Source organism: Megalobrama amblycephala, linkage group LG7, assembly GCF_018812025.1.
Source record: "Megalobrama amblycephala isolate DHTTF-2021 linkage group LG7, ASM1881202v1, whole genome shotgun sequence".
Lineage (NCBI taxonomy): Eukaryota > Metazoa > Chordata > Actinopteri > Cypriniformes > Xenocyprididae > Megalobrama > Megalobrama amblycephala.
Genome location: NC_063050.1, coordinates 32,326,682 through 32,350,199, shown reverse-complemented (window position 1 = coordinate 32,350,199; position 23,518 = coordinate 32,326,682). Strand labels below are relative to the sequence as shown.

The following is a 23,518-nucleotide window of genomic DNA, read 5'->3' as shown; positions in this document are numbered from 1 at the left end:
TCAGGGTCCCAGAGTCTGGAGGAAGAGAGGAGAGGCACACAATCCACGTTGCTTGAGGTCCAGTGTAAAGTTTCCACAGTCAGTGATGGTTTGGGGTGCCATGTCATCTGCTGGTGTTGGTCCACTGTTTCTGAGGTCCAAGGTCAACGCAGCCGTATACCAGGAAGTTTTAGAGCACTTCATGCTTCCTGCTGCTGACCAACTTAATGGAGATGCAGATTTCATTTTCCAACAGGACTTGGCACCTGCACAGAGTGCCAAAGCTACCAATACCTGGTTTAAGGACCATGGTATCCCTGTTCTTAATTGGCCAGTAAACTCGCCTGACCTTAACCCCATAGAAAATCTATGGGTTATTGTGAAGAGGAAGATGCGATATGCCAGACCCAACAATGTAGAAGGCCTGAAGGCCACTATCAGAGCAACCTGGACTCTCATAACACCTGAGCAGTGACACAGACTGATCGATATGCTCATACTTTTCATGTTCATACTTTTCAGTTGGCCAAGATTTCTAAAAATCCTTTCTTTGTATTGGTCTTAAGTAATATTCTAATTTTCTGAGATACTGAATTTGGGATTTTCCTTAGTTGTCAGTTATAATCATCAAAATTAAAAGAAACATTTGAAATATATCAGTCTGTGTAATGAATGAATATAATATAAAAAGTTTCACTTTTTGAATGGAATTAGTGAAATAAAATCAACTTTTTGATGATATTCTAATTATATGACCAGCACCTATATTTGGTGCCATATCTTAGAAACTCTCAGGTTGACTTTATATTTTATAAAATAAATAAATGCAATGCTGTAACAAACCTGGGTGCCTCCTCCACCACTTTCTGGTTTCTTCTCTGGATGGAGCACTCTCTCTCATTCAGCCACAGCGCATTGCCATGTTTGTCCGCCAACACCTGCACACAACGGAATAGAAGTCATTAGAACAAATATCCACACCATGGCCACTCAAAAAAATCCTATGACAGTATAGAGAACATAATCTCTGCTGTAGAGAAAGTGATACGGCAAAACATTTTCAATGGACAGTTAGTCACTGGGAAATCATAGGTGTTCATTCAAAACCCTTCAGTCAGTCTCTTCTAAAATCATGCATTTAGCTTTAGAATCTAGACTTTAATCACATTTAGTGCTATTACCCAAAGTGACTTACTTTGCAATCAAGGTATACATTATCTATTCATGCATTCTCAAAGAATCGAACACATGACCTTGGCATTGCTAGTGCCGATCTCTACTGTTTGAACTACAGGAATGATAATGAATCTTGAATTTTTATTTACAATCAGCTGAGGAGGAATGTGCAACCTGAGGTTAACTGGTTACCAAGCAGCCAGTACAACAACGACTCAAGGCTCACTTTTTCTGGGAGTAGAGCCAACAACCTGCTGGTTACTAGCCCTGATCCTTAATCACTCCTTCAAATAAAACTAACCTCCTACAAGCTAAAAGGTAACATTACAACAGTAACATTAATCTGGTAAACAGAAAGATTGTGCGGGTAAGGGTTAACCTAAACTGTAAACAGTTTCAAATATGGGATATAAAATTACTCTATTGTGCTCTATAATGAAATGCTGAATGAAATGCTGAATGAATGAATGAATGAATGAATGCATGAATGAATGAAATGCTGAATGAATGAATGAATGAATGAATGAATGAATGAATGAATGAATGAATGAATGAATAGGACTGGACGATTAATCGAAAAGTAATCGAAACCGAAATTCAGAACCTCTAACCAACGTAATTTTCCCATGTCGGTTATTTCGTTTTTTTAATCCTGTTAATACTTCCCCCTTAAAAACATACTACCGCGTGTGTAGCCACGTGACTCCGCCCCGTCCAGTCCAGTCAGTGGCATAAAAGCAAAACACGGAGGTGAACGCCGGTTCAACACATAGTGATGGCGCGCGAGCGGTGAGCCTTGCGTCTTCACTAAACTTTGTCAGTTGTATTCGTTTTAAGGTTTGCCACTTTGGACATTCAAGCGATTTTAGACGACTGGATGTATATTATTTCGAGCCATCATGCTCGCGAAGCTGCATTGTGGCACAAACACTCAAACAAACAGTAGCTGCGCAAAACATGAAATCAGCGCTGTCCTGTGATTTATCACTAAAGCAGCTTAGAAACTCAAAACTTATAGCATATATTTTTCTACATTTGAAGTAACTATTTACAACCCACAGCTTCACAATTAATAGAGAGTATGACTAATTCACACACGCAATCGCTCTCATTACATACTGGTACTGTGCTAATTTATCTATCCAATTTACAACGAGCAGAAATCTGTAAGAAATGTTACAAACCATAGATAAAATAACTTCTGTAAGCTGTTATGTCAGATCACTCTTTCAATAGGAAAAAATATCCCAACTTTAATAGTCAATTATATTTACATTGAACTATGAGGGCAAAAAAAACAAAAAAAAAACAAACAAAATAATCGTTCATTAATCGTAATCGAGGTAAAATGTTCATTTAATCGAGATTTTGATTTTAGGCCATAATCGTCCAGCCCTACAAATGAATGAACAAACAAATTGTTGAACAAATGAATAAATTGTTGAACGAATGAACGAATGAATGAATGAATGAATGGACAAAATGTTAAATACATGAATGAATCAATGAATCAATGAATGGATTTGAACTGAATGAATTGCTAAGGGGTATCTTAATCCTAATACAGGTAGTGCCCATTTAACTGTTTTTCAGCAATCAGTTATGACTATAGGGTGGACAAACTGGTTTTATCTAATTAATATTCATGAGTTAAATAAAGGCTATTTATATGCATCACTCAAGTGTTCAGTAGATACACTGTCATTCAAGAGTTTGGGGTCAGTAAGAATTATTTATTTATTTGTTTTAGTTAGTTAATTTAGCAAGAACACATTAAATTGACAGTACAGACATTTATAATGTTACAAAAGATTTCTATTTCAAATAAATACTGTTCTTTTGAACTTTCTTTTGATCATTTCCATTTTACGTATTAAATAGCACAACTGCTTTCAACATTGGTAATAATAAAAAATGTTACTTGAGCACCAAATCAACATATTAGACTTCTGAAGGATCATGTGACACTAAAGACTGTAAAAAGAAGTAATGATGCTGAAAATTCAGCTGTCATCACAGGAATAAATTACATTTTAAAATACAATAAAATATAATGATAAATTACAATAATATTTCACAATGTTACTGTTGTTACTGTACGTTTGTACGTTGAGACTTCTTTCAAAATCTTACCAGCCCCAAACATCTTATCTACAGTCATCTTACAGTCTTATCTAGCTGGAATCTAGGCAAAAGCTGGCTATTTATTAAAGCAACTTTTGCTTTATTTAACATTTTTGGCTCACTACATACATGTTGATGACTATTCTATTATTCTTACGTTTTAAAAGAATGGCTAAATGTTCACATACACAAGCAAGGTGGTCTTATCCAGGAAATACCTGAATCTCAATATGTCTGGGGTTATCTATGAACTTCTCAATCAGCAGACGGTCATCTCCAAAACTAGATGCTGCCTCCTGAGAGGAGAAACGAAAGCCTTCCCTGAAACAAAACAAAGCTTCATAAGACTTCATCGCATTCTAATAACAATCAACGATTTTAATCCATAAACCTATATACTTTGATTCACATGCTCTAATTTTCACATTTCACTGTACATCAACTACTTGTTTGTTAATTACTTTTGTTTAGAGTTAAAATAGTATTATTATTATTAACTTCGGACATATCATTCATGTCTGCTTATATACAAATGAGAGAAGAATGACTGACTGTGAACTACTAGATCTTCCTCAGATTAGCTAAACTGTCTGGAAGTCGGTTCAAGTAGCTGTTGTCAGGGAACTTCAGCAGATAAGCATCTCTTTGCCTGATGACTCTCACTCTCTCTCTCTCACTGTCTCTCTCTCTCTCTCTGTCCTGTCTCCACTGAATTGCTCTGAGTGACTGTTTTGCCTCTCAAGATAAATCCAATTAAAGCTTAAACAAAAGCCCGGCTTCAGCCTACGGCAATAAAAGACACAATTAACAGCAACATGTCCCACTGAAGTTTTTATTAATATTCGTAAGAACAAAGAAAGATAAGGAGGGAGGGAAGGGAAGGAGGCAGAGAGAGAGAGAGAATCATGGGGGATGATTTGTAAATGGTAATATGTAAATGTGGATTACAAAATGAAAAGTGATTATTTAAAACCCTTGTCGCTTAAGCTGTAAAACTGTACAACTGTACAATTCCCTATAACACTGACCCAAAACCAAATTCATTTAATTAACTAATTAGCTTAATAAAGCTTATTACTGCTTGAAATAGTACCTTAGACTGACTCTCTCCAAAGAAAACTTACACAGGGTCTCATGTTCTATCTAGTGATCAGATGTCTGTTATCCTTTAGTATTACAAATATCCCTGAATCAGCTTTCTTCACGTCTCACCTGGTTTCCTCATCATTCCAGGCAATTCTCATCCCTTTACCACCTCCGCCAGCAGACGCTTTGATCATAACAGGGTAGCCTGCAAGAGACAGACACAAATTCTGAGTTAGCTTCATTTACCACATTACCTTATTATTCATAGATGCAAACGATGATAAAATGTCTACATTTTAAATCACTCTTACCAATTTCTCCGGCAATTCTCACAGCCTCCTCTGCATCCTTCAATAAAACATAAACATAACTTGTTTAGTACATGCGTATCTGTGAGATGTGGACTGCAGCAGGTAAGAGAATTCAGTTCCTCATCTAGTCCAGCAGAGGGAGCTGCACAGCATCATAGTTTTCACTACCTCCAGTAACTGTATACTAACAATGAGGACACAAATTATGTCAAAGGTCAAGAAGATTTCTATAAAATGGCATTGTGGTATATGCTAAAGTGGTGTAAATGAGGGTGAATTTTTTTCGAAGGATAATTTCTGAATCTGAAATACATTGAAATATTATCATACATATTGCTTAATCACAGCTTTATATGAAATGACACTAAAAATATGCTATTCACAAGTGAAATTTACCCTCACATCTTTGCTGACACTTAAGTACACTAACCTTTGAAACTATTTGGTCCCACTTTATATTAAGTGGCCTTAACTACTATGTACTTACATCAAAAAAAAATAAGTACAATGTACTTATTGGGTTCATACTGAATTGCAAAACACTTTTGCTGCTATTGAGGTGGGATACAGGTAAGGTTAGGGAAAGCTTTGGTGGTATGGGTAGGTTTAAGGGTAGGGGTATGGTGTAAGGGATGGTTCAACAGTGTAATTATAAATGTAATTACAGAAATTAATTACAAATGTAATTACATGCAGGAGTTTTTAAAATATAAGTACAATGTAAAAACATGTATTTACACAATAAGTGCATTGTATCAAATGATTAATTTAAATGTAAGTACATAGTAGTTAAGGCCACTTAATATAAAGTGGGACCAACTATTTTAAAGCTCAAAAATGTTGATATTGGTGGAAATGGTTCCACAACTGAAGGTCAGTAATAGATTGTGTAAAATAAAGTTCTAATATTCTGGGGGAGGGGGGGGGGTTAATTCATAATTTTATGGTGTATTTTAGGTTTCAAGATTGGCTGGCAAAGTCTAGCTCTGCAACAAGGGTTTAACAATAAAATCTATAAATAAAGGTACTTGAAAAATAGGAGGAAAAATCTACAATGGTTTTAAAGGGGAAAAAAAATTCTACAAAGGCTTTCATTTCACTTTAAATGTGATCTATAATGTTATATCATGTGACAAAAATAAAATAGCTGAAATTAGTCATCAGTGACTGAAGTGACTTGATGAACTTCATTTTCGCTCTTTGCTTTGGTGTAAAAAGAAGTTTGAAATACGCAAGCATATATTGTTATAGGGCTGGGCGATATATCGCATGAGATTGTCACGCGCATTTCGTCAGTAAAGCCGGTTCCCTGATTACCGCTAAATCGCCATCACCTGCTTTCAAATGGAGCGGCATTTAATAGACAGAGCCGTAGTTCACTGAAAAGCCACGCAATATCGCGTTCATTATCGAAGGCGATTCATCTGCGATATGAACGCGATATTGCGTGGCTTTTCAGTGAACTACGGCTCTGTCTATTAAATGCCGCTCCATTTGAAAGCAGGTGATGGCGATTTAGCGGTAATCAGGGAACCGGCTTTCTGACGAAATGCGCGTGACAATCGCATGCGATATATCGCCCAGCCCTATATTGTTAGTATACTGTACTGTTACAACAACAACATTTTCTACAATAAAACGACGCTCCAGTGTGTCCATGTTTTTACTCGCGGACGTCTGACCTCGACGGACCAACTGAAGAAACGAACCGGAGAAGATTTCCACGTCAAAGAAGGCAGAGCCTCAGAGCACACCTAACTATTACGTAATTGACCCTTCGCCTGGAGTTTGATTGACAGGCGATCTAACCAGTCATAACGCAGAATCCGCCATTTTGTCTGACAAAGCAGTCAGAGGAGTTAGTAGATTAAGGACGGTGGACTTGAACTTGAGATATGGTGCTGTGACGAGCAGGGTGGGTGAGAGCCGTGAGGGAACGGCGCGAGGCCGGTGACGCGAGTGATAATGAGCATCACCTGCGAGGCGCGCCGGCCTAGAGTCTCTCACGGAGGAGCTCCGGAGGCATAAAAGGAGGAGCGACGACAGTGAAGGACGAGAGAAGACCAGGCCTGGACTTTATTTTATGTTTTATTATGTTTGTGTGGCCGGCAGACGTCCGCGAGGGTCTGTCGGCATTACTTTCGTTTTGTTTGTTTATTTTGAGATTAAAGTTGTGTTCAACGTTCGCCGGTTCCCGCCTCCTTCTTCCTGTACATACGAACTGTGTTACATTGGTGCCGAAACCCGGGAGGAAGGAGGGACATGCTGTCGGAGAGCCCTCGCTGCTGAGGGGGATCGCGGTGTTGCGGAGTTCGGGTAGCGCGGAAGTGAAGACCGCAAGAGGCTGCCCGAGGCGATGGTACTGGAGTCTTGTGAAAGGTGGGACGGAGACCCGGATGCCGTGCTCCTGGGACGAGGTGGGGTGGCTGCCATCCTGGAGGGAGCGGAGGAGTGCCGTTGTCTGCCGTGGGCCGGAGCCTGCTACCGTCCACCATGAAGGGGAGGAGCAGGGGACGGCGGACTCGCTGCCGGCTGCCCTCAACCGGAGGAGCCATCGCCGTCCGCCAGGAGGCAGTCGAGGATCGGGCCGTCCACCGAGCGTCCAGTGCCATCGCATGGCACTGCGAGGAAGAGCCTCCCGGCTGGCTGAGGACCGAGCGGCAGTGTGTCTGGGAACCGGACCAAGAATTTTTTTTTCTCTTTTTCCTCTCTTCCCTCTCTCGTTCTGTCGCTCCCCTTGCTTCCGTCTCCTTTCTCTCATCTCATCTGTCCTTACCCCCAGGTGCTGCCGAGACAGGCCCCGGGGGGGAGTAGAGCGCAGTCTCGGGAGTACCCTCCGGCCTGCGAGGGGCGATGGGGGTATGTGACGAGCAGGGCGGGCGAGAGCCGTGAGGAAACGGCGCGAGGCCGGTGACACGAGTGATAATGAGCATCACCTGCGAGGCGCGGCGGCCTCGAGTCTCTCACAGAGGAGCTCCGGAGGCATAAAAGGAGGAGCGACGACAGTGAAGGACGAGAGAGGACCAGGCCTGGACTTTATTTTATGCTTTATTATGTTTGTGTGGCCGGCAGACGTCCGCGAGGGTCTGCCGGCATTACTTTCGTTTTGTTTGTTTATTTTGAGATTAAAGTTGTGTTCAACGTTCGCCGGTTCCCGCCTCCTCCTTCCCGTACATACGAACTATGTTACAGGTGCGCACTAATGTCTTCTCGTGGTTGAAAAAAAAAACATCCCTTCTTATTTCATTCATGTTTATTTGATGCTATAAATTAACTAGTAGTAAGAGATGATCGGTTCATGAGCCACTTGAACTGAGGCGCTACAGCGACCTGTCACGACACATTAAAGAGCCACAAAATGGTATTTATTGTTTAAATTTCTTTAAAAATGACAAAATATGAAATTTGAGACTTTGTTTCATATCAAAAGTAACCTTCTCTGTCTTGTCTGTCGACACGTCCGTTGTCCGTGTCCTCTTTGCTCCATAATATAGCCTATTTTTCACTGCATGATGTGTGGCGTGAGAGCGACATGGCTTGTCGGATGAAGCAACAGTAACTAAAGGGGGCAGGTCTTTACGAACGGTCAGTTGCCACGGACCATAGTTCAAAGGTGTTTACCAGCCAGAGCGAACTTTTCTGGAAAGATCACTTTGGCAAACAGTTTCATACAGATTTCCTAAAAGGAACAGAAAACAAACTTCGGCTTTGTCCGAAATTGCCCCCTAATCGCTTAAATAGGGCACTATTTGAGGGAACAGCCATCTGTAGTGGTGTCTGAAACCACAGTGGACATTATCGAGTGCACTCATTCAATCCCACAATGCACTGCAATAACGAGTGTAAACCTAACGTACGCTTAATGGCTTGAGAATACCCATAAAGCACTGTGAGAGTTGCGCATAGAATGAATTCCCGCATCTGACCAGAAGATGGCGCACACAGCTGAATCATCCATTCATCCATGCATTTTCCAAACCGCTGGTCCAATGTGGGTACAGCATAATATCATACAGGTATAAAATCATTTTTAATTGATTATTAAATTGTTTAATTAAGGTTTATACATGCTAGTTTCTATGACGGAGTACAAGATAAATCTTTTCATTACTACAGGAGATGCCAGTTTGCCAAGGTTCAAATAATTATTAAACAGCAAGCACAAACTATGCAAATGTGGCAGCCCTTCATTCACTCATTTTCATTCACTCCCTCAAGTGAACTATATTAATGAACTAACGTAGGGAATAGTGAATGAGGGTATAGGGGGAGATTTTGGACACAGCCAAGCTGTTTCAAACTCCTGAAACGAACACAAAACGAACTTCGTTTTGGCCTTTTTTTTTTTTTTCCCGAAATGACGTCACAACATTTTGCTCTATATCAGGGCCTTTATTCAACTGCATATTTAGACAGATGCTTATAGAACAGCTTTTGACCTTAATAAAACCATTTACAGAGAACCAAGAGGCTGAAACTTCAATATATTCATACATATTCATTCATATTTATTTAAAAAAAATAATAATAATTAAAATTAATAAAAAAAAATTCAATTGTGATTCCTTTCAGACTGCAAGCTGCTGTGTTAAGTGACAAATAGGTCATATTTAATTGCTTTAAACAATTGTTGCAATTATGCAACTGTGAATCTCTGAGGGTTGAAAATGGCGACAAAATAATTGTTTACAAACAATTATTGAAATAGTGAAACAACTATTGAAATTTCTTTCTCACCAGACGTCAAAATACATTAGCAGTTGAGTTCTACACTAGCATTAAATGAAGTTAAGCTAAGGTGAGAAATCCAGCAGAAGGGACTAAAGGGGAGATTTTTGCGTGTGTGTGAGAGTCAGACTGTGATCAGTGTGCTGATGTTATCAGGGTCGTTGAGGAGGTGTTCACAGATGGTAATGCCCATACAATCAGAGTGTCATGCGGCACATCTTTGCTTTATAGAGCCCTATCAGCCCAGGAAGTGTCAAAACGGCCACCACACATGGCCATTAAAGGCCATTTAAATGGCATGCAGGAGGAGGGGATGGGTGGGGGAGGGGAAATAGGAATAGTGGCAGGAGAAAGAGTTTAAAGGCATTTTGGAGGACTGATACGTAGCTTTATTGTGGTTAAGAGCTTTGTTATATACTTTGCAACAGAACAAGTAGCATACAAATATACACTACTGTTCGGAAGTTTGAGGTCAGTTTTAATGATTTTAAAACAAGTCTCTTATGTTCACCATGGGTGCATTTATTTGATCAAAAATGCAGTAAAACAGTAATATTGTGAAATATTTTTACAATTTAAAATATTTTCCATTTTAATATATTTTAAAATTTAATGTAATGTACTGTCTTTAGAGTCACAGGGTTTTTTTTTTTTCGTTTGTTTGTTTTATTTTTTTTTTTTCCAGAAATCAATTAATATGCTGATTACATTTCTTATTTTTTTATTCTAATTTTTTTTCAGTATTATTTGATGAATAGCAAGTTCAAAAGCACATTTTGGAATAGAAATCTTTTGAAACATTATAAATGGCTTTACTGTCACTTTTGATCAATTTAATGCATCCTTACTAAAAAGTATTTCTTTAAACAAAAGTGTACTGACCTTAAACTTTTGAATGATAGTGTATTTATGACAACTTAATGGTACAAAACACAAAATGATGTCTATAGGACCATTTGTTATGTGATGAATATCTCAGGCTGTACTTTAAACAACAATCATCTTTGCTTTCCCATGATTTTCCATTAGACTTTGGGGTAAACTCCTTTGCAGCATGAAAATGATCAAAAGATGCAGTTCATAACAGAAGCTACAGTAAATGGCAGGAGTTGCACTGACTATTAAATTATTTCTGCCACTAGTCGACGCTTTGGGTCTGTTTTGACTGGTCAGGGCTCACATGACTGCTGTTGCGCTTGTTCAATACATGGTGACAAGAGAAGGAAAGCTCCTCTGTCCACAAACTGCATCCAACTGTCATGCACCAATGGACTTGGGCAGCACAGACTGTTGATGCTAAATGCCAAGAGTCAACTACTTTTTGGATGAATGAGCAATTGTGAAAAGCACTAGATGAAAACTTTTACATGGTAAAAAAAAAAAAAAAAAAAAAAAACTCAAGCCTGTTTCAAATAAATGCTGTTCTTTTGAACTTCCTAAAGAATGCTAAAAGTTTCCATAAAAATATTAAGCCGCACAACTGTTTTCAACATTGATGAAAATAATAGGAAATGTGTCTTGAGATGCCAAATCAGCATATTAGAATGATTTCTGAGGGATCATGTGACATGGAGGACTGGAGTAATGATGCTGAAAATTTAGATTTGCCATCACATAAAAAATTTACATTTTAAAATATTTTAAAATAACAACAACATTTTAAATTGTAATAATATTTCAAGGTTTTTTTTTGTTTTTTTTACACATTTTTGATCATAAACTATATAACATATGTATATTGTTATCTGTAACACATATGTAGTATATTTCATTATTTTAGCAAGAGGCTGTTTGTTTAGCTCCACTAGAAAAGGGTGTTTGTAATTTTATTATTAATTTTGACAAACCACCCATCTGTGCTAGGCTGAACATTACACATTTATTTGCAAAACTAATAAAAAAGACACTTTTATTAGATAAAAAGCATAAGCATGTGTGATGTGACAGATTCTTTGGAAAAGACTGAGGACAAACATAAAAATAAATAAATATATAAAAATCCCTAATGTTGGTCTGACCTTGACTACCCCATCAAAGCCTGGGATGGTGTTGACTTTGGCAGCTTTGGCGATGAGTTTGCTCTCGATCTTATCCCCCATGGCCTGGATGGCATGCGTGTCAGGACCAATGAAGGTCACCCCCTCTGCCGCCTGTAGAAAAAGAATTTATAATAAGGCACATTTTATGTCATCTTAGTTATTTATTCTAAGGAGATCTTACTCACAAATCAAGACCATAGGCATGAAAAGTATCAAGGCAACCATCAGAAAATGTCACGTCTCACTGCATGACTCGCATGACTCAGAGATAATCAGATCATTCATTATAACACACATCCCATTTTTATTCCTACATCAAACCTCAACACACCTGCACATTATGTGATCAAGCTGTACTTTTCTGGTGATATATACCACTGTGCATCATCTGAAACCAGGTTCCACTTTTTCACCTTTCACAGTGCCAGTCAAAAGTTTGGACACACTTATGTATGACTTATGTATATTTCTCATGATCTTAAAGAACTTACACTAGAGTTCAAAAGTTTGGGGTCGGTAAGATTTTCTTTTTTCTTTTTTTTCCCCTTTTTCCCCATTAAGGAAATTAAAGCTTTTATTCATCCAGGATGCATTAGACTGATCAAAAGTGACAGTAAAGACATTTATAATATTACAAATGATTTATATTTCAAATAAATGCTGTTCTTTTGAATGTTCTGTTCTTCCTAAAAACTTATTACTGTTTGAAATTGATAATTATAACATTGATAATAATAAGAAATGTATACTGAGCAGTAAATCAGCATATTAGATTGATTTCTGAAGGATCATGTGACACTGAAGACTGGAGTAAATATATATACACATCAAAAATAAGTATATAGAAAGATTTATGATGAAATACTTGAAATTAGAGAAATTAGTTTTGTAAACAAATAGAAACCATTTCTTTATAAAGTTATTATTATTTTTTTATTGACACATGTAAACTCAAGTAAACATACTTGTATATAAAAAAGTTACTATAAGCACTGGTCACACACAGCATAGTGACATCTTGAATATCTAAATCTCTCAACATCAAAAGAGGTAAGCTACCATACTTTTGTTGCCACGGGAACCAAATCCCTTCACAAAAAAGAACCCCAGGGTTTGAACTTTGGTGATGTAAAGAAAGGTAGCTTCAGGTAATGCCTGCAGAAACATACATCTAAATAACGAAGCCAGAAAATAGAACGGGAAAAAGGAGATCTGTTCTTTTCTTTGTTAGTCTCGAGAATCGGGAGGCTATTGCTTCCTGGCTAATATACTACAGATAGTATGCCTGAGGCGCGCAGAACCCACGGAGCTCTGTAATTAAAAGAGGGATTTGACCCCATGACTCTTTCAGCTCCAACTGGACCCATGGTGTCATGAGATAAAGGATAAATCTAAATGAGGCAAAAAAAAAAGTGATCTGTTTGTTCTTGACAAGTGCTTGGGAAAAAAACAAACTAAGGTGTCAACAAATTTAACTTCTGTAATCAACTGAAGTCCATTACAAATCACTAAAACTATAAAGTAGAGAAGTTTATTTTTCACTGAATCAAAAATTCACATGAACAAAAAGGTTGATTGAAACGAATAAGGCAAATGAATCCTTGAAGTAACTACAGACAGTTTACTATTTTAAATTATGTTTCAAAAAGTACTGAAAACAATTGTGCTGTAAAATAAAAAATAGAGCAAAAAACTAGAAAGCAAAAAACAAAAACAAAACAAAACTAGACAAAACTAGAAAGCAAAAAAAAAAAAAAAAACTAGAAAGCAAAAACAAAACAAAACTAGAAAGCAAACAAACAAAAAACTAGAAAGCAAAAACTAAACAAAACTAGAAAGAAAAAAAAAATAGACAAAACTAGAAAGCAAAAACAAAAAAACAAAACTAGAAAGCAAACAAAAACAAACAAAAACAGGGGACATGAAATGAAAAACAAAAAAACAAATGGGACACAATAGCACTCTAAAAATAAAATAAAAATAAATGCAAAAAAACTAGAAAGCAAAACAAACAAAACTAGAAAAAAACTAAATAAAAACAAAACAAAAAACAGGGGACATGAAACAAAAGAAAAAATACATACATGGGACACAATATCACTGTTTATTTTTTATATGCACTGACAAATTACAGTGGCCTCGGTCATGCTAGAGACCTTTCACTCAAACCCTTGTCTGTGTCTCTGTCAGGTTCTGGAAAATGAAATCAAATAAAACGGTTGGGCCCATTCAGATGTCACTCAATCTCTCTCCTCCTTCTGTCCATCTTTACACTTCCCTCATGTGTATTTGTGCATGTGTTACATTTAAAGTGCTAAACAACCAGCAAGCCACTACAACAACAGTAAAAAGAGTGTGAGCCTCTAGAAGTGTCGAGAACTTGTGTACAACTGCACACGTGAGCAAGAGAACACCAGGATAATGAAAACATCTTGTTGAAGACAACATCCAAAGAGTGAAAAGGCATGAAAACACACACGCACACTCCACTCAAACTCAATCTCCTCTCTGCTATTGAAAAGCGCTTCTCTTTTAACATGCTAAAGAGGCTGTAGAGGTAATCCTAACAGAGCTCTCTAGGCTGAAGCTGCGCATGCCCAGGGGCTCTGGCCAATCGTTTGCGCTGCGTAAAACTGTACTAACAGTCGGGCAGAGGGGGCAGCTATTCAGGATGGGGGGCTCATTCACCTCTTATTCATGTGGGGGGTATCGCTATTCAACTGCTAATGTAATGACATCTTCATTTCCACACACACACAGAAGGCAAGTGGATGGCCCACTCATCTGTGTGTGTGTGTGCACATGCATATAGGAAAATGTAAAAGAGTGAATGGGGGATGGAAAGGTAGAGAGAACTGAACTGAACAGGTACAGATGTGGTTGAGGGATTGGTTATGAAACTAATTATTTACATTTATTCATATAACAAACTCTGTTTTCCAAAGCAATTAAGTATATATGGTAAGCTGGAAGAAAATATCCTGAAAATACAAAATTAAAACAAAAAACTTCTAATAGCTTAATACATAACATAAGGGAAACATATGGTTTAAATGAAAAGCTTATGCTTATACTACTTTCTGTAAATCTGTGAATCATTGCATTTACTATTTTCTGTAAGTGATGCATTACTATGACACTGCTGTCTCATTTGTAAGCCCACACACAATCAGACTGTTCTGCACTGATTTTTTGGGGAAAATGGAATTAGTCATGGTAAAACAGGTTGAACAGAGATTAAAGTACTAGTATTATTAGCTAAAAGACATTCATGTTTTTATTATAAAATTTAATTATATTTAAAAGTTAAAGGCCCATTCACACCAAGAACGATAACTATATTAGCGTCCACACCAGCGGACGATATTCTGTTTATTCTAAGCGCATGCTTGTTTGTAACTTTAAATGCTCGAGCTCATTACAGCAGGATGGATTCTGATTGGCTTGTCAATGTTTTTATCGTTCATCAGCTGGATAAAATCATTCTGAAAGTGATTCCAATGAAATAGTTTCTCTGTTATCGCTATAGCTGTGGTGTAAACTATGCTATTCTTTAATATTGAGAACGATTTTTAAAACTATATCTTTATAGCTACCTTTATAGTTATCATCCTTGGTGTGAACGGGCCTTAAGTGTGTAATTTCTGCACCACAACATTTTTTTCAAAGGGTTCTACTTTCTTAAACTGAAGTTTCACACCTTCCTGCCATCTGCCACTATTCAAGTCAAACATGTATTCCAAACATTGGTTGAGACAATGCTATTATAGACTGTCAAGTGGAGCTGCTAAAATAAAATAAAAACAGACCTCAATTGATTCTGAGCTTTTACTCTTTTTATGTAATTTTATGAAAGTCTTGTGTGTTTGAATAGTTTTAAACTGAATTACTGTTGGCAAGGAAATGAGAATGACCAAAGCTATCCCTTTTCCCCATGTCAGCACATTTACATCTTGATTCAAGTCACCACAGACCATTACAAACTGCATCTGAAATCTCAGAGTAGGTATTTCTTTTGAATAAGTAACCTGGATGATCTACAACTATTTTTTTGTTTTGTGATGGTTGTTCATGAGTCCCTTGTTTGTTCTGAGCAGTTAAACTGCCCAATGTTCATCAGAAAAATCCTCCAGGTCCTGCAGATTTTTCAGTTTTGAATGATTTTTTTGCATATTTGAACCATTTCCAGCAGTGATGCTGTATGATTTTGAGATCCATCTTTTCACACTGAGGATGACTGAGGGACTCAAACACAACTATTAAAAAAAGTTTCAAACATTCACTGATGCATTAACTTTATGCATTACTGATGCACTTTTTGAATTCGAAGATCAAGGTAAATTGTACTTAATTTGTCTCCCAGGAAACATGCAAGTATCTTCTGTTGGTTCTGAAGGGCAGTACTAAATGAAAAAAAATATAATGTTTCAACAAAATAAGAAAAATTTGGACATCTTCATCCTGTTCAAAAGTTTTCACCCCCCGGCTCATAATGCATCGTGTTTCCTTCTGGAGCATCAGTGAATGTTTGAACCTTTTTTAATAGTTGAGTTTGAGTCCCTCAGTTGACCTCAGTGTGAAAAGATGGATCTCAAAATCACACAGTCACTGCTGGAAAGGGTTCAAATATGCAAAAGATGCTGGAAAACTGAAGAATCTGCAGGACCTGGAGGATTTTTCTGATGAACATTGGGCAGTTTAACTGCTCAGGACAAACATGGGACTCATGAACAACCATCACAAAACAACGTAGATCATCCAGGTAACCACAAACAGAATGGGGTTATTTTAATAAATACATTTTTTTTTTTTTTTTTGGATTACATGTAAACATCTTTTATGTAAAATATCTTATTCAGAACAGTACTAAATAAAAAAATAACATGCATTTTGTATGATCTCTCTTATTTTATTACAATTATTCACATTTTCACAAATTCTGCAAGTGGTTCCCATACTTCTTCATGCAACTGTATTCAGATGCAGCCTCTCGCTTTTCTCTTTGGTTGACTGTGCAAAGTATTTTCATTAAATCTGCATAATTGAACAATCTCTTTAAATAAAAATAGTAGATAAAACGTTTTGCAATTTCACGATTGATTCCAGCCCCTGGGTCAGTTCCATTTGGTGCTGCTAGTAACGCAGAAAAGACACATTTCAACTTGCATTTAGGGAAAGTTTTGAATCGACATCACACAATGAATGAATATTGGCCCGGGGAACATAGTTTTGTGGAATATATGCGTTCAAATTTTTCTGAATTCTGCTTGCCTACTAATGACTGAGATACAACCCAAAATATACAGAAATTCTTCAAAGAAAACTGCTTCTATTCATTCTCTGTTGCTAGGCAGATTTTCCTCGATATAGTCGATGTAGATTTAAAAAAAAAGAAAAGAAGTGGTTTGTGATTTATTCACTGCAGGATAACAGTCAAATTAAAAGGTGTCCTCTACACCAATGCCGTCGACAACCTCGAAGAGACATGAAACAAATCTGGGTTTAGCTGAGCTGATTCGGGTCCCTGACTGCTTAATATTTAACACTTATTTTGACATGCTGATGAATTTTTAACAGGCTCTGTTGATTAACAGTAGGATGTTCTGCCGAAAGCCTTTAAAACTGCAGCAGAAAAGCTCATTTATTTTAGATTTTGAAGCTAAAAATTTTATCTACAACTACTTCTAGGCAACCTATCAACGTGAGTCCGCCGTTGCTGTGACGACGCCCCGTGTGTGTTTCCCTCCTGCCTGAATGTGATTTATATCAAAAGAGATCTTGCAAGCACGTCAACGCAGCTGCCGGAAACTCTGCCAGAAGAGTCTCACGTTGTAATACACTACACTGCAGAGAGGAAGAGACACAGAACACAGATGATACACGCACCAGAGACGTGTGTATTGTACAATAAATAACCATGACTGACTATTGTGGACAAAAAGAAACACAAGGAAAGAAGAGAAACAGAGAGGCGTGTCATCTTCCCTCATCTCTATTCTCAAATTCTGTCTGTTCCGCTCTTCTCTGTTCTACAAAGCAGGAAACCCGGAAAAAAAAGAAGAAATCTGGCAGAAGAAATCTGGAATCCTAAAAAAAGCAAAAATATCTAGATCAAAAAAAAGAGAGTGACGGCCCCATGCAAACTCTCTGAGTGTGTTTGAGGCCTGCCATGACACGAAGCATATCCTTATTTAGTCATAATCGATTGAAGGGTTAAAAAAAAGATGGTAGCTTCTGAGTTTAGTTGCCATGGCAACACAGAGGCACAGTTGGAGGTTGGCACATGCACTTGTCGGCACCGAAGCGCTCGGCTCAATTATTTTGGGGCACAGGGGTTAAAGGGATAGTTCACCCAAAAAATGAAATTCTTTTCAACATTTGCTGAACGTAATGTTGTTTCAACTTGTATTTCTTTCTTCCGTGGAATCTTTCTTCAATAATATAAAGGTTCTTTTTCATGCTATTACAAAAAACAGGGACTAAAGCTTTCAAACTTCAAAAACATTGCAAAAATGTACCGTAAAATTAGTCCATGACTTGTGCGTAATATATAAAAGTCTTGAATTTAAAAAGGCTTTGTATATAGTCTGAAGTATAAAGTCTAACAGTCTGAAATGTATTATTCACTAAAAATCTCATCGTCCATGTTAGCTCTCCTTGCCATGTTCATGAGAGAAGTAGCGAACTCAGTTCTTGAACAAATCAGTCTTTTGAGTCAGATATTTTTAAAGAATTGGTTGATTTGGTTCAAAAAACCCAATCTGAATGTTTTAATCATGAATCTGAAAAATTCACATTGTTCACTATATTGTTGTTACATATACTTCCGACATAGTAACAATACAAATCTGGTTGGAAATCAGTAAATTAATCTTTCTGGAGGGGAAAAATATCGCAAAACAACTATTTAAATGTAGGTCTTCATACCAAGCTAAATTCAAAACATTGTTATAAAGCTCACAAGTCATTTTTGTGTCCTTTCTGAAGCACCAGCCCTCATTAAATGTTTTGCATGGGAAAAGTTATCAGATTATTCATATTAAACATTTTCCTTATGTGTTTCATAGAACAAAGTAAGTCACATGACTTAATAATTGTTTAAGGATTATTGAATATCAACCACCTCCACTACCATTCAAAAGTTTGTGGTCAGCAAGACTTGTTTTAAAGAAATGGACACTTTTATTCAGAGAGGATGCATTAAATAAATCAAAACTGACAGTAAAGACTTTCACATGGTTAAAATGTTAATTTCAAATAAATGCTGTTCTTTTACTCTTACTGAACCCAAAACTTTTAAACAGTAATGCAAGTATACTCAATGTTATGTAAATGCATTTTTAACTTTCAGCACTGGCTAGATTGTAAGAAACAGAGCACTGTCCTGAATGTAGAACTGAATCTCTTCATCAAATGACCCTTTTGGCCTTTCTGCCTTTATTTGGGTTGCAAATAATCTTCTCACCTCAGAACTCACACCTTTAATTAAATTACTACTGGGGGGTCCGAACTGTTAATTACAAAAACTGTGTGTGGTGTGTGTGTGTGTGTGTGTGTGTGTGTGTGTGTGTGTGTGTGTGTGTGTGTGTGTGTGTGTGTGTGTGTGTGTGTGTGTGTGTGTGTGGGAGGGACAGTGGCTGATGTAGAACAATAAGTGAAGGGGCTACTCTGCCCCCAACTCCAACTCAAAGTCATTTAAATATTCAACTATCCACTTCTCTTTTCTTTAACTATACACATTTATTTCAGGAAAAAGGCAGACTTACTAGTCTCCTGGCAAACTCCTTATTTTCAGACAGGAATCCATAGCCAGGGTGAACCTATGAAAGAGAGAGACAACTTTTAGAAAATGATTTACTTTTACGCATCCAAAGTATTCATGTTATACAGATGACTTTTAAGAGCTCCATCGCATCATTTAGTTCTGTTTATAGATAATAGCATTGACCAGTTCACCATGTTAATAATATATGACCTTGTTTATACCAACACGGATTAGGCTCCAACTGTGCTAAAGTCCCCTGTGTTTTACCTTACACACACACACACACACACACACACACACACACACACACACACACACACACACACACACACACACACACACACACACACACTCACACACTCACACACTCACACACTCACAGCTTGAGCTCCAGTCTGCTTGACGGCATTCATGATAGCATCCATGTTCAGGTAACTTTTATTGGTAGGGGCAGGACCGACACACACGGCCTCGTCAGCCATCTTCACATGAACCTAAAGGAATGAAAAAACACAGAGGAAAATAACATGATTCGGGTCAATTTGACCCATTTCGGTTTTTGAGTTGTTGGAAATACTGGTAAACCTATGGTTTCCAGTGTTTCCTCATTTAGGTTCATGAACATGCTTGTAAAGTGTTGACAGCCTAAAAAAACAACAAAATGTTTAAAGGATTAGTTCTCTATAAGGTCAAAATTACAGTTTCATTGCAGCTTCAAAGGGCTTTAAATGATACCAGACAAGGAATAAGAGTCTTATCTAGCGAAACGATCGGTCATTTTTGAAAAAATACAACTGTATATGCTTTATAAACACAAATGATCGCCGTGCACGTGCTTCTGCTTTCCGCATTCTTCAAAAAGCTTACGCTGTATGTCCTACGCCTTCCCTATTCTACTTACAGAAAAAAAACGAAACTGGCGCCGCATTCGTTCCGCAAGTTGAATAGGGAAGACGTAGGACATACAGCGTAAGCGTTTTGAAGAATGCGGAAAGCGGAAGCACGTGCAAGGTGATAATTTGTGTTTATAAAGCATATACAGTTGTATTTTTTCGAAAATGACCGATCTTTTCGCTAAATAAGACCCTTATTCCTTGTCTGGTATCGTTTAAAGCCCTTTGAACTGCACTGAAACTGTAATTTTGACCTTCAACCGTCTGGAGGCCATTGAAGTCCACTATAAGGAGAATAATCCTGAAATGTTTTCATCAAAAACCTTAATTTCTTTTCGACTGAAGAAAGAAGGACATGGACATCTTGGATGACATGGGGGTGAGTAAATTATCAGGAAAATTTTATTTGAAAGTGAACTTTAATGTTTGCAGAATGTGTACATTTTTATCAGTTCAGGAATGTTCAGTTTTCTGGAAATCAAAGCCATTATCTTGGCGTTGCTCTACTGTGTGAGTTTCAGGATAGCAAAGTTCCACAGCTGAGTTTAAAATGTTGAAATGTTAAAAAGTAATCTTATGTGCTCATGTTTGTTTTTGTTTTTTGTTTGTAATGTGTGAAAAATGTTAATGTAAAGGTTTGTACCAGATTTTTTTTTTTTTTTTTGCAGTTTTTGTGTTTCCCAGTCTGATGTCTGATCAATTGTTTTTTGTTATAACCAGATTTTGAAGCCAATACTCAGCATTTTAAACACACTCATTTTCATTGCTGTTAATGCCAGTGAGTTCATTCCAGAAAGCACAAACAGATTGTCTGTGTGGCCAAGATGTCGTCACACTCGGTGTGAAGCAACAGTGACAGTGAGCTGACTGAGTGACAGACCTCACAATGGGGAAGCATTAATATTGACAACTGCATCAACAGGGGAGGTTTGGAAAAGGCTCGCTAGCCAACTGCTGCTTCTCTGCTAATGTTCTCCACACATGTGTAAAAGGGGAGACGCAAAGTCGTTTTTCCTCACATTTAACGAGGGTGACGCAAACAGAGGTGGAGGAGCTCGCTCAAAGATCTAGCATAGACGCAAAATGAGCCCAAAAGACTGAAGCAGCACATGCTAACCGCAAACTCTGACTTTCTGTATCATCTTATTACTAACTGAAGAATTGATCATTCAAATGGAAGTTATTACCCGACTATAAATTCATTTTGTTTACTAAATTGATATCTTAAATTAAAATTAAATCAAATACTACAAAAACGATCTTGGTCTAAGATTTTAATGGCACAAACAAATCTCTAGACATGTTTTCAATGTCACTGAGTTTAATGAGCATTCTGTCTGAGTCTTTTAATGCAGTGCAAAACTTGACGGCTTCCCACCATTTGTTTCAGGAGCCCAATAAACTTCTTTTTCTGTCGGCACCTACCCTGTTAACCAGAGGACATGAGATAGCCTGTGGGTCCAGTTCCATTGCTTTTAATGAAACGCTTTAATGTAAACATCAAATTACTAAATCAATTTATTTAATGCGACATGTTTGAAAAATATATGAACACATCAATCCTGAGGTCAGTATACGGACTTCTAATGTCAATTTGTTCCCCCATACAGAGTCCAGATTATCCCCCACTGCTCTGTTTAAACATCTTCATTTAGATGCTCTTTGGAGGCTGCAAATCAAATGCAAAAGATCCCCACCTCTAACCCCCCCATCATTCCCCCAATCCAGCACAGAACACAGCAGGGGAACCGAGCAGAGTTTAAAACACTGCCTCCATCAAACTCTCATGCATATGGAATAGGAGGGGGAGAAAACTGACAGCTATCAATCATGGGAACAGAGGATTACACTCCATGAAAAGATAAAGGTGAGAGGAGAAAAAGCTTTGGTTTATCTTGCAACGCTTGTAAAAGTCTAGTGGGATAATTTAGATATTAGTATCAGGTTTCCTCCAGATGACTAAACTGCTTCAGAAAATCTATTTATTCATTTCAAATGTGGCACAGTCTTCCTGTACTGCATATATGAGGAAGGAATATAAAATAATAATATAATGGAGTAAAAAATAACAACAAAAAAAAAAAGTGAAAATGCATCTATTTTGAATTTTTCTAAATACAAGAAATGTAATTACATCATCAAGATAAGAATTTAAGCAAAGAATTGAAAATAAAACTTCAGTCCACCCAAAAGTAAAAATTCTGTCATCATCTACTCATGCTCATGTAATTCCAAACCTGTTACTTTTTCTGTGGAACATAAAAGAAGATATTTTAAGAAATGTCTCAAGCTGCGTCCGAAATCACGTACTGTTGAGTAGGTACTACATTTGAATTTAAATTTACTTCACAACCGTTGAAAAGCACGTTCTATATAGTACGAATGCTTGTAGTATGAATGAATTCAGACGTACTATATCCACCATGTTGTTACTGTCACATGATCTACCAGCGTCAGTTACATCCCTTCAACTCCATTCACAAATCCTCTCCCGTGGGCTTCATGGGATAGTAAAGTGTCCATCGTATGCGCACTTCAGAATCTCACCGGAAGTATTGATTCATCAGGGTACTTTTCGCCTACTGCTCTTCGAATACTATGCATTCGGACATACTTCTCTGTTCGCGTACTGTTTTTCGAGTATTATATAGTAGAGAAATATTCGATTTCGGATGCAGCTTCAGTGTTTTTATTTTATCCATACAATTAAACAATAGTTTGATTATCAACATACTTCAAAATAACTTACTTTGTGTTGCACAGAGGAAAGAAGGTCATGTTTGTAGCAAAATGAGGGCGAGTATGTATGCATGTAAGCTTATCAATATATCTTTTTAAAATCATTATATTTGTTTGTTTAAAATGTCAAAATCTTAAAACTTGATTTCAAAAATTAGTTTTAATGCTCTTACTTTTTATGCTATTCCAGAACCAAAGGTCATTTTCATGACAAGAAGAGAATAGGTTATAATAAAATGACAAACATTAAACAAATTTCCTGAAAAAAAAAAATGTAAAAAAATTCTATAATGATAATAAAAGCACGGCAGTCCTGTAAAATGTGCTTAACAGACAATTAAGTCTTATAGAAATCACATGATGGTGGTACTTTACCTTTCAATAAAACACATTAATGAGCCTAAACTCTATACAAGAGAAAGATTAGAAAATCAGGTTAAAATTTTGCATCTCAAATTTTAAATGTGTTCTCAGACTTAAGTGCAAAATTGGAATATCGCATAAAACATTTGCGAATAAAGTACTGTTCCATCTCAACAGAACAAAATCATCACTTCCTGGGAAATTGGTGCAAAATATCTGGAATAAAAAGTTAGAGGTTGCTGCAATTGTGGAAGCCATTGTTCAGTAAATTTATGTAATTTATGCACATCTTGGCATTTCCATCCAGCGTTTTTT

At 37.2% G+C, this 23,518-nt stretch overlaps 1 protein-coding gene across 1 annotated transcript in view; it reads right to left on the bottom strand.

The window, feature by feature from the left end:
- The window catches only part of pcca (propionyl-CoA carboxylase subunit alpha), a 60,273-nt gene that overhangs the window by 30,637 nt on the left and 6,118 nt on the right, over nucleotides 1-23,518 (bottom strand). The window contains exons 5-11 of the mRNA XM_048197103.1: nucleotides 19,589-19,702; nucleotides 19,210-19,263; nucleotides 11,423-11,554; nucleotides 4,677-4,713; nucleotides 4,492-4,570; nucleotides 3,498-3,600; nucleotides 823-917 (exon numbers count right to left, since the gene is read on the bottom strand). Of these exons, the coding sequence (XP_048053060.1) occupies nucleotides 823-917; nucleotides 3,498-3,600; nucleotides 4,492-4,570; nucleotides 4,677-4,713; nucleotides 11,423-11,554; nucleotides 19,210-19,263; nucleotides 19,589-19,702 (614 nt within the window). The remainder of the gene's footprint in view (nucleotides 1-822; nucleotides 918-3,497; nucleotides 3,601-4,491; nucleotides 4,571-4,676; nucleotides 4,714-11,422; nucleotides 11,555-19,209; nucleotides 19,264-19,588; nucleotides 19,703-23,518) is intronic.